The sequence below is a fragment of the Eumetopias jubatus genome, unplaced genomic scaffold, assembly GCF_037043125.1.
Source record: "Eumetopias jubatus isolate StellerSeaLion01/CBP00866 unplaced genomic scaffold, mEumJub1_p1.0 scaffold_14, whole genome shotgun sequence".
Taxonomy (NCBI): Eukaryota; Metazoa; Chordata; class Mammalia; order Carnivora; family Otariidae; genus Eumetopias; species Eumetopias jubatus.
In genome coordinates, this window is record NW_028274820.1 from 10,035,761 (window position 1) to 10,048,122 (window position 12,362).

Genomic DNA, 12,362 nt, shown 5'->3' on the forward strand with positions numbered 1-12,362 from the left:
AGCATTGCTGGCAGGGATGGAAAATGGTGCAGTCACTCAGGAAAACCGCTGGGGGGTTTCTTACAGAGTTCAGTACACCTCTATCCCATTATGACCCAGCATTCTACTCACTGAATCTGAGAGAAAGGACAGTGTGTCCACAAAAATTCTTGGACAGGAGTATCTAAAGCAGCTTTATTCACAACAGCCCAAACCCGAAACAGCCCAGGGGTCCTCGGACAGAGAGACACGGACACAAACTGCTATGTGCAGAGTATGGCCCTGCAATAAAAAGGCACAAACTACCCATAGAAGCCCCAACGTGGATGAGTCTCAAAAGGATCATGCTGGGGACAAGGCAAACCGTAACAACGGAGCCGAGCTAACAGGGTGCGTGCACCCGCCCGATGCTGTCGAGTGTGGGTGTAGATCTGCACGTCTCCCTCTCCGCAAATTACATCCCCACCTCTCACAACAAAAACAGTAGCTGGAGATTAAGGCTCCTGAGGTTAAGATGAAGGCTTTTAACCTAGTTTTTAAATTCTGCAACTAAATGAAGGTACTAGATGGTAAAGGACCTTGAACAATTTTGACTATTTTTAGTTTCATCAATCCAATTTAAATTCTTACAAGTGTGTGTGAGTTTAAAATGTATTTAGGATTAGTTTGTTAATACCCTGACCAGAGACCTTTCCCCCTACATAAGACGGTCTGCGTTGGTGCCAAGGTCGATCGCGCTTTAGGCTTCGTGGACTGAGCTACTATACACCAGGCGTTACATTACTAGGACTGTAACTCACCTCTTGTCCGACATTCTCTGAGCAACCTTTATGACGTCTTCTCTATTAAATTTTCTTCCAAACTGAGGTCACTTGTAAAAGTTTAGGAGTTTGCGGTATCTCTTAATTAGCACCCGACCTTCCTCTATAACTACAAGGGCGTGGCGTTTTCTCCCACTTTTCATGTGAAAACAACAAAACATTAAAACACAATTTCCCAACTGACTAAAACCACTAATACATTTTGCATATTTCATAAACTTCTCAAGTTAAAATACGACAATGTTGAATTTTATTATTACTAAACGTGGGCTTATAAATTCTATGAGCAAATTCAGTAATACTGGTTTGGTTCTTTGTAAACTTGTTAAAAGAAAACATTAGCAGCATTAGGTAAGTACAGGGCTGCTCGGTAGGTCATTAATGGAAAGATTTTATTTGGCCCAGTTTTGTGGAGGCTCTTCACGCTCTGCCTGTATCATCTAAGTCAGAAAATGTCAGTATGCCTTTACAAGTGCTTACAAAAGCCGCTGAAGAGAAGCACTGCACTGCAGACAGCTAAGTGGCCAGCTAAAAGGAGAGGTCTTTTTTCTTTTTTTAAAACAAATACAGCAATTATCTTAAATGTATTTATTTTGAATGTAATATAAAACGGCTTACAAAAAAATCTAAATGTTACCTAAATGATTCTGATTTTAAAACGGGACAAATCTATCATGTATAAAAATGTGTCACTCGATAGTGGGTATTTTTTTTCTCACCACGCCCCCTACTTTTGCCAGAGAGACGTTTACAAAAAGGTGCCTAAACTTGTGTTTTACCTCTTCCCAGACTTACCTGAGGCTTAACATAGTGGTCCTGGGTATTTCACAGAAAACCCTGCCACTGTGGCAGAATTTCCTCTTCTTCCGTCCACAGCTTGGTTAGAAAGGCTAGTTTCCAAGTGAAGCCGACTGAGTGAGAAAACAGTGCAAGCTGATGTTTGGAACTGCCTAATCAGTCTCAGCTGATGGTGTATGAACACCGTCGGGGCTCCCACACCTGCAGGGCCGGGCTGGGGGTGATTACAGACCAGGGGGGTCAGGGTCCCACACAGTACACTGCACACGCTTTACAACAGGTGGTTAGGTGCTGCCACGGCCATGACTCGACATTTGAGAACTCACGCGGAAGAGAGCATCGTGTGAGCCCCAGAGAGCCCCCCGGTCGGGTGACGGACCACCTGTATTCACAAGTATCTTAACGCCCCGAGCCTAATAAAAGATAAATAAGGACACTACTCAGACATTTTTGTGTGAGAAGGATATTTAGTTGCTTTAAGTTACACGGCGTACACTTGTACATTTCCATTTTTTTAATAGGAATGTGTTGTTCACTGTGGGGCCTACATACAACTGAAGTGTTCCATCCTAATCAAATTAAATTCTTCTAAGTCTTCCGGGAACGTGGCTGCTTCCCTGATGACAAAGTATCCAAGGTTAAATTTTTTAGGAACAAAATAAAGTTTATAAATATTGTGGCTTTTTATAACGTTTCCTAGTATAGTCTGAGGGCACACAAAAACTCCACAGAAGTAGAGGCTCAACGGCTAGGGGCGAATATGCTCCATCTCTTACCCCTCTCGGGGGGGTTTTATTAACAAAAACAATGTAATAGCGTCTTTTCACTGACCAGAGCAACCACCGTGTTGATCAGATCACACTGACACTTGCAAGTGACCAAAATCAGGTGACAAGCATGTGAGAAGGTGGCATGGGTGCAGTCTCCTGAGAGAGAGCAGACGAGTAAGGTGTGGTGAGGGAAATGGCTGAGAAGTCGGCACGGGTTAACCTTGACCTTAAAACCAGAATAGTCTGAGGTGAAAAATCAACACCACTCTTATTAGTGACACTGAAGGAAAAAAAAAATTAGCCAGGGCTTTTTCACTGATAGGTTACAAGCATTAGGCAAAAACAAGGACAACAGAAGTCAAATCAAAAGTCAATATAAAGCAGTAATAAAATATAAAAATAAGACATTATCCAACTCTAGTGGATGTTATTCTAGGACTCAAAATTTGGAAGATACCTAATTAAAAAGCTTACTCCCCTCAAAAAATCCAAAGTGAAAAAGTATCAGTTTTAGCAAAGATATCAACGGACATATATGCAGATACAGATACACACGAATCCTGCAAAATAGATTTACAAAGATGGTAATTTGGCACTTTTACTTGGATTTTTAAAGAAAGTAAATACAGGTATCTTTGCATAACAAATTCTCATTCTGGAGAAACAAGATTTAGAAACAAAAGGTTCAAACATCTCCCTTCTTTAAAAGAGTAACATTGACACAGATAAAACTTTACCCGTTAAAACTCCTGGTTGGCAGCTTTATACATCTGTCTTGATATATCTAACTCCACAAATTTGACAAAGTTATTTTAGTTTCTATCAGTGATACCTGGTTTATCCACTTTCAGTACATGTACCATTTGGCCAGAAGTCCATAAATAATAATAATGTTTTCAATGTAGAAATCTTAAAGTTCTAAAGGGAAGTACTGCTCAGTAGATAAATTCTCCTGGAATTTCTTGTAGCAAAGGTTCCTCAAATTTAAATCGTTTGGAAATGGCCTTTTGCTCCATTTTCTCTTTTTCAGACTGTCTGCATTGTCCTAAAGTATACGAAGTAAATACAATTAACTCCTCTGTTACAACTGATTCCTCCGTTTCTGGTTTCTGAGTATCTGAATTAATTTCAGGCACAGAATCACCTTCTTGGAGCGCATTTGCTTCTTCTAATGCCCCTTTCACCTTGAAAGAAGGATCCTGAATACTGTTCTCTGTCAACCACGGATGTTTTAGACATTCTTCGGCTGTGGCTCGATCCCTGTAAAAAGAAACACATTTCACCCTTAAGACAAGACAGTTTAAAACTTCAATTATTGAGGCGCCTGGGTGGCTCGGTTAAGCGTCTGCCTTCGGCTCAGGTCATGATCTCAGGGTCCTGGGATCGAGCCCCGCATCCGGCTCCCTGCTCAGCGGGGAGTCTGCTCCTCCCTCTGACCCTCCCCCATCTTGTGCTCTCTCTCAAATAAATACAATCTTAAAAAAATAAATAAAACTTCAATTATAAATTAGAGCATACTGGGGGATGCCTGGCGGGCTCAGTTGGGAGAGCGTGCGATTCATTTATCTCAGGGTTGAGTTTGAGCCCCATACTGGGGGTAGAGATTACTTAAAAAATAAAATCTTAAAAATATGTAAGTTAGAGCATAAGGTATATTTATTGTATTATATTTGGGGAAGTATGAAGAGTTGACAAGAATCTTACTGTGATCCCAGAATAAGACTGGAAGTTTTGGCGTTTGCGTGCAAATGCCATTCCCACAATGTTGAGCAATACTTTTAAGTAAGATATCTCTGAAAAGCCCTTTCGGAAGACCAAGAACAGATCGACAATATCTGTTAGACTGAGATGCAGCTCACCGTTTTCTAAGAAACGTTTTCATTTTTGACATTTTCTTTCAACAGATATAATAAGCCCCAGGTTTCATCTAGTTTAATGTCTACATTTTCCTGCCTTCATTGTGGTGTTTCAGTTTAACCTGCTTTTGTCCAGAGCAGATCAGTCAAAAATTGACAAAGATCAGTATTAACTAATACTTACTCAGGTTTCTTAACTAAAAGTGTCTTGATGAAGTCAATAGCTGACTCAGACACAACATCAAATTCTTCCTCAGAATAACTTAAACTCATCCGAGAGATGTTTAGGAATGTTTCTTGTTTATTATCACCTAAGAAAGGTGACACTCCGGTGAGCATGACATATGTTAGCACTCCAATGCTCCTAAATTAGAATGAAAATGTAAGAAAAATTAGTATCATATTCATTCTTGAAACCAATTTGATCAATTTTTCATAAATAACTCTTACCACATATCCGTCGCCATGCTGATAGGATCATAACTCAGAATCTCGGGAGCTAGTATCAGAAACAAGAAAACATTCAGCTGTGTGAAAAAAAATCCTAATTTGCTCTTTGAAATCAAAACATTTTTTTAAAATACTCATCAGAAACTATTAAATAGACACCATCAAGATTTGGGCTAACATGAAATAATATTTATTATATAAGTTAATATGAGTTACTCTAAAGTCCGACTAGATGTAATTAACTTATTTTCCCACCAGCACCCTCCATTGTTGGGTCTTGATATTTTAAAAAATAGCTGAATGCTTAAGTGCTGTAATAGAAACTGACAACTCTGACACCTTCCTCTTCCCATACCCGCTAAAATCAAGCATCCTATCTAACAGATTACTGCTTTTAAATCTTTCTCAATGCCATCCACGACTCAGCTTCCGTACCACCCCCACCTAGACCGCGGCACCTTCCCCGCCTGACCTCCACTCATTCCACCTCCCTGATCTGTTCTCCATACTGGAGCCAGAGGGGGCTTATTAAAATGTCTGCCCACTGGTGGAAAGTCAGTCAGCAAGGTTAAAGAAAAAACAGCATTCTCATTTGACATGCACCATACACAAAGACAACAAAGTTGCCTCTGTAGAGTCCTGACAAACAGCATGCTTTGATAACATTTAACGAAACCGCTGTCACACATAAAGCAATACAGAAGACATTCTCAAATGTGCAAGAACTTAGGAGAAATTCACGAAAATCCTCCTTGAAAGAAAAACTCACTCATTGATACAATCCAGTCAACCAAATGAGTTTTTTCAAAAGTAGGAAGAAGACAGGCAATCAAGTATTGAATCCATTTAAAAACAGATCAAAGACTAAACAACTGCGGTAATTAAAAAAAAGGGGGGGGAATGAAGATGTTCTAATCCTAAGAAGAAACAAAACACTCAAGTCACATACTCATCACTGGTTGGGGACCCCCCCCCCCCCCGGCACACACACAACACACACTATGAGGGAGGAAGAAAAGGTTGGGAGAAAATGCTGGGTAGGCTAATTTCCTCAACTTCAACCTCTGATACTGAGTTGTGAAACAGAGGTCATGAACATTATTTTAAGGTTTTAAAAGAAACTACTAGGAAATTTAAAATGAAATGCATAGCACCCAAATTACTGGAGGGCAAAGTAAAATAAGAGACCAAAGAGTAAAAGATGCTGGGAGGAGGGGGCAGGAAATAACAGTAGCTTCCTTTCCTGTGTTTATTATAAGCTGAACATGGATCTAAGAGCTTGACAGAGCAAATCCAATAAGGCAGTATTACGAGAGCCCCACTTTAGGGACAGAGGAACGGGAGGTCTAAAGAGATTTCGGGACTGAGGTCACATGCACAGTTGGCAGAGGAAGCAGCCGGCGCCCAGACAGATGATTCTGTGAGGGAGACAAGCTGGGAGGCTTACACTCACCTCTGCAAGTGCAGGGAAGAATTGACAGGAGAGGCCCCCTTGTTTTTCTCTGTTACATAGTTCTGAATTATTTTTAGTTGTCTTGGATTGGGAATTACTTTTATAATAAAGATAGTTCTGTTTTTTTGGAGGGAAAAAAAAGTTCTTGGTAGAAAACAGAATTTACCCAGAGAACAGAAAGCATAAAACAAAACAAAACTCCTACTGCTGGGCAGTAACTCCTACAGGGACAGGGTTCTCAACTCACAGCCCTTCATTCCGCGGTTCCCTCTCGTTGACAAAGCTCCCGAGCGACCGGCTGAAGGACCCGGGCTTTCCGAGAGGAGGCCCCGTGAAGCCCCATCCTCAAACCTTACTGAGTGGTCATGACGCGCGCTGTGATTTAAGTTTCTAGCCCACGAAGAACACATCAACATTTTGAAGGTGGTTTTCCTGCCCACCGTGCTATCTTTTATTACCTAATTAAGGATCTGTTTCAAATCGTAGGACTTATTTTAAAGCTTTGAGTTAGATTTGTCCTATCACTGCCAAACAGCCTTGTTTTCCTCAACCCTGTCCCCTGGAACTGCCTCTCCCTTGTAAACAAAGTGCCACCGGAGCTGCTCCAGTCCCCCGTCTCCCCCCTGAAAGGAGGCGGAGGCTGCCGCACGCCCTAGTCTAGAACGCGGACGGCCTCTCTGTCCACTTCACACCTCTGACCTCAGGTAAATATTCTTCCCTTGGGGCCCAGGCCACGGCCTTCTCCACTGCCTCCTCACCCAGCTGCTGCCCCCCTGGACAACGTCCACACTCATGTCTATGACCCACGCAGCCTGGCGTCCATGCTTCTGGACCTACAGGTCTCCACAGCCCTTCCACAGCTACGTCGCAGCCCCTAGTAATTACGAAGAACTGTTTCATCTCTGAAATTTTAAATGTTAATGCTGTAAACGCCTGGTCACAGCCTTTAGACGATTTCACTGCCTTGCTCTGCTTACGGATATCTTTTTTTTTTTTTTTTTTTAACCTCATTCAGGCCACGAATCCTTTTGCATCCTATTGTTCTTCCAGTCTATCAAAAAAGTCATGCTTTACTTATTTTTGTACCAAACCTAAAAGCCATGGTTCGTCACTTCAGCTGCTCTTTTACTAGTACCTTCAAGGCTTAGCGCTTTTTTCTTTCTTCCAGAAGCTCCCAACCTTGCATTAATCCAACAGAATGCCCTCTGTTTCACAGGGCTTGTCATTACTTCAACAATGTTTATGATGAACTTAAAGTTCTTTAGAGGGCCCTACTTGTTAAATACCCTCCCACCTTCAGATAACCGGGTATCCTACACTTGGTTAAGAAAATCCTCTTTGATTCCTTCTAGAAGCAATCCCTTCAAATTCTCTTGATTCCCTTCAGGAAAGGGATCATCAGTTTGGTACTTCACTCTTTCATGTTTACCATTTTTAAATTTTTATACAAAAGAAGGACTCTCTGATGGCAGAATTTTAACACAGCAGATGGCTGGCCCGACTATTACCCACACCACATGTGAGTTCCCTAACGAAGATGATGCTTGACCCCAAACACAGAACATAACCCACTCTTATGAGTACTTACCCACGTATTCAGGAGTACCCATAATTTCTCGGAGCTCTTCACTGTTCTTCATTATTCTTGAAAGACCAAAATCAACTATCTTAATGTCACCCAGTGGAGATTCACTTGTCAGTAGAATATTCTGAGGCTAAGAAAAATACAGAAAAAGTAGCCCTTAAAACATACGCAGCTTGCCCGTGAAACTGAGATTGACAAATTTAACAGTAAGCAGTCATTCATTAAGCAAATAGTTTTATAATATATTTACGACGTGTAAGGCAACAGGCCTTACATAATCTCTTCCCTTATACTGGCTCCTTCTCAGCACATAAATGTGCATCTACCCCATCTTAAAAGCAAAACCAAGCCACTCATAAAAAAATATCCTCTAGGACTCTGCATTTCTCTCTAGCCAACGCACTCACTCCCTGCTCCTCCCTCAAAGCTCAGCTTCTAGAAAGCACGGTCTTGTACACTTGCGAGCACTTCTAAGTGCAGCTGAATCTGGATTTTGCCCCCTCTCCTAGATCTAGCTGTTCTCAGTAAGATCACAAAATCTTTAATAATCAAAGACCCACCAAATCTAATGAATGTCTTTCAAGGCACCATTTTGTATGTGCTGACTGCTGTATACTTTGGCCTGGCAAACCACCCTTTTAGGCGCTCTTGGATACTTTCCTCCTCGAGAGCGCTCTCACCATTTTCTCGAGATTTTTTTTCTTTTTCCCTCCTTTTAAATATTGGTGTGACCCCAGACCTCTCGCTGGCTGGCCCTCTACTATCTCATCTACTATCAAAGCTTCAACCACCACTTACAGGCAGATGACTTCCATCCTAAGCCCTTCGCTGACTCAGATCCAATTAAAATCAGATCTTTTCATTTGGCTGAGATGGGCCACACCTTCAACTCCCACTACTGAGCAAGGCCATCAGTTCAGTAAATAGCTCAGGCAAGGGCTCTTCCTTGGACCCCACCGACCCCCCCCCCCCCATGCCAATGTCAACGCCCAGGTCAGGCACTGGGGGGAATCCTCCCAAAGCACTCTGTCTCCTTCCTTTTCAGCCATGTCTCAACCTAGTGACGTCACCAGCATGCCAATGCTGTGTCCTAAATCTCAAAACGCCCCCTGCTTCAAGTTGGGCTTTCATCATCTCTTAGCTGGACCACCACCCTCCTGCCGCTAGTTTTCCCCCACCTTCAACCCACCTGTCACTGTACAATGCTCTTGCCATAATATACGTCGGATCGTGATCCTCACCAATGGACACACTCTCAAATGGGACGTATTTGACGACAGGCCAAGAGAGAGCTACCCAAGGCCACAGAATCAATAAGGTTCATATTCCTGGGGTCATTTTTTTGTTTTGCCCAAATAACCTAGGACACTTCTACACAAAAAGTCAAACATGTATTATGCACTAGAATATGAAATTCATTTCCATTTTTTAAAATAAAATGACCTTTGAAAGAAAAGTTTATGTTGCTTCAGAAAGGGGCTGCACTTACCGTCTTCTGCCATTAAGAAAGAATATTTCCAAAGATGAACTGAGAACCAGTACCAGTATTGGTACCAATAAAGTAAAAATACCTCACTACAGCACTCCAAGTGTTTTATGATCTGGCTTCTGCCTCCTCTTCACGATTAACCTCCTGCCCCCATCCCGCAGGCGATCTGTGTTCCAAATCCAGCAAGCTATAATCCCCGCACAAGACGCGCACGCCCACGTCTCACGCCTTCGCCTTCTGTATTCCCTTTGCTCAGGAAGCCCTCTCCCCTTCTCTGCCTGGCAAATTTAGTTTCATCGTTCACTCCACGCATGGCAGGTCTCACCAAAGCGCTGGTGCCTCAAGAAAGCCTTCTGTGACGCCCCCTCTGGCCCTCCAGGGAGGGTCTGATGCCTGCCCCCTCTCTACTCCACCACGTCCTGTACGTGACAGACTTGTCCCACTGTTTGCTTACTGTACCTTCCTGTCCCCTCCGTCACACGGTGGTTCTCCCTCCAGAGGTTTATAATGAACGCTAGCGCTGCCTTTCCTTCCACGCATATGCCACCCCTCCATTTGCCTTCTGTCTCCTCCTGCCTCTGCCGCAGGTCACGAAAGTCACTGCGATCTAATGACGTGTGTCCACACTTTCCCGACCACCGCCTTAGCAGTGCCTGCCGCTGCTGCCGCGCCTTCCTTGTTTACAGACGCTTTTTCCCTTGGCTTCCACAACAAACCACTCTCCTGGTTTTCCTAACTCTGACCGCTGCTTCTGTCTCCTTTGTTGGTCCATCTTCCTGTAGCAGGCCCGCTCAGCGGGCTTCCCACGGCCCGATCTTGAGGCTCTTTGCTCTTTACGCGCCACACTGGCACCTAACACGGTGCATCTGCACCCAGGGCTTAATTATCGCCCAGACATTATGAGTCACAGATTTTTATCTCGGGCTCAGACCTCTTCAACCAACTGCTTACCTAATCTCTCCCCTTTGATGTCTCACAGCTACTCTAATTCAGCGTGCCCAAACCAGACTATTTTCCCTCCCAAGTCAGATTCCCTGTATGCCAATGACTGTCACCTCAGGGAATGCCACTCTCACCCAGCAAGGTAGAAGAGAACACCAAGAACCACCTTGGCCATTCCTCTCTCCCCACTTTCTCCTCATTTAGCTAAGGTTTCACTACATCCTACTGAGTTTAAATCATAAACGTAAGCATTTCTAGACTTTCCCTCCAACTATAGAACACCCATTCAAGGTACCATCAGTTTTGTGCTCAACTGCCACAGCCTCTAAATGGTTTGCTAGGCTCTATTTTGCCCATACCGTAGACAGAAGGATCTTTTGCACCATATAAATCCGATCTGTCACCCTCCTGCCCAAACCCTTCAGTAGCCTCCCATTAGTCTTAACTTCCAAACTCCTTAACGGGGCATACAAACCCCGGCCAGTTCGAGCGCCTGCCTGGCTCTCCAGACTCATCATAAACCTGTTCCCCTTGGCTTGGCGACAGTGGAGACTGTCTCAGCAGACACTGTTCAGTCTCTCCTACCTGCCATGCTCTCTCTCTCACAACAGTTATCTTTGTGTACTTTTTCCCCCATTCTTCTTTGCCTAGTGTCAGCTTGCTGAGAAGACCTAGGATGGCGGTGAAGAAGCTTCTAACAACGTCCAACAGTGAAGAGCTGCAATACGAAACAGGAAGTTGAGGTCTAGGTGGTTCCTCTCTTTCGAAAGGGTTACGGTCAACCCAACCATCCATCCTACCCTTCTCTATTCTGAAAACGCTTGTAGGCTGCCGAAGTCTGGATTCAGACACAGAGAAGGAAGACTCTGTGGCTCCACGCGTCACACAGTACTGGGCGCGGTGACAGCACCGGGATCAGGGCCAGCACACAGTAGCTGCTGCTTGAATGGAAGGAAGAGACATAACTAACTACAAAAAAGAATCCTAAAGTGCCTGTTCTGTGTCCGCAATGGAGGCACTGTAAACCGGAGCAATCACAAGTCTCTAGTGACAGTTCGTCATCAGAAGAGAAAACAGAGGGGAGGACCATCGGGCTCGACAAGTGCCGTCGTGGCCAAAGCGCTCAGGCAACACATAAAGAAGAGGGAATAACGCGGCCTTGGGAGAATGATACGGGAGGAGAGTGAGCAGGCCCTGGAGCAGAAAAAGGTTTCTGTCGCTTACTCAAAAAAATTCTATTGACTGCCTACTGGGAAAATAACGGAAACTAAGACGTAGATCCCATGTTCTTTTGGAGCCTTCCATTCCAATGGGGACAAGCAAGTACGAGTTAGTAGTAACTCCTCGGGTGCTTGGAAGCACTAAGGAGAACTGGGCGTAGCGAAGTGGATGGGAGAGTGTCTGCTGGGTGTGCGTGATGTTCAGGGGGGTCAGGGAAGGTTTCTCTGAGGAGGCAGTATTTGAGCCGCGAAGGAGCCAGTCATGGCAGAATACTTTGGGGCTGGGGTGGGCAGGGAACATTCCAGGGAGAGGAAAGACCCCGCCAGAGGCAAGGACAAGCTACGAGTGGAGGAACTGCAAACGGGGGGACAGCACAAAGGTGGAAGGGACAAGTGTGGTGGCAGGCACGAGACTGGTAAGCAAATGGGGGTGGAGGAGCGGGAATCCGAGGGCTCTGTGGGCCATTCTGGGAGAACTGGCAGCAGGCAGACCAGAGCGGAGGGCAAGAGGGCATTCCAGGGAAAGAATAGGCCACATGCCGAAGCCTATGCAGGTGAGCTGACACCCAGCACGATGCGTGCCAGGGACTGTCACATACAAGAATATGTCTCTGAAGATGTGCCTCTACCTGTTTTTAAAGTCCTGAAAGGGAGAGACAGAGTGAGGAAGATATGAGGAAGCATGGAATAAAAAAAAAGACGACGACGACGACGACGACACTTTACCCATTACAGTGGCAGAATCCGCAGCCCATTGCGACTGGTGCTGTGTAGGAGCAGGAACGACACGGTGCGTCTGTCACTCGCTGACTGATAATAGTCAGGTCAGCAAGGGAGGACGATGGGTTCCATTCGGATTCCCAGACCCGGAATCTGAGGTGCCTGCAGGACCGCCCCGGACGGCTGGAAATGCAGTCCGGAGAGAACAGAAGGCTGAGGACCCTGCTCTGGAGGACAAGGAGACAGAGGGGCAAGCACGCGACACGGAGAGAAGTGGCC

At 44.6% G+C, this 12,362-nt stretch overlaps 1 protein-coding gene across 2 annotated transcripts in view; it reads right to left on the reverse strand.

Annotated features, from left to right (window-relative positions):
- Positions 1-2,045: 2,045 nt before the first annotated feature.
- The window catches only part of STK17A (serine/threonine kinase 17a), a 40,518-nt gene continuing 30,201 nt past the window's right edge, over positions 2,046-12,362 (reverse strand). Inside the window, exons 4-8 of one of the 2 annotated variants that reach the window (XM_028108916.2) lie at positions 7,716-7,842; positions 4,675-4,723; positions 4,409-4,588; positions 3,513-3,628; positions 2,046-3,413 (exon numbers count right to left, since the gene is read on the reverse strand). In XM_028108916.2, coding sequence (XP_027964717.2) covers positions 3,304-3,413; positions 3,513-3,628; positions 4,409-4,588; positions 4,675-4,723; positions 7,716-7,842 — 582 coding nt within the window. In that variant the 3' untranslated portion in view covers positions 2,046-3,303. Of the gene's footprint in view, positions 3,629-4,408; positions 4,589-4,674; positions 4,724-7,715; positions 7,843-12,362 lie in introns of both variants that reach the window. The other variant, XM_028108915.2, reaches the window with a different exon arrangement.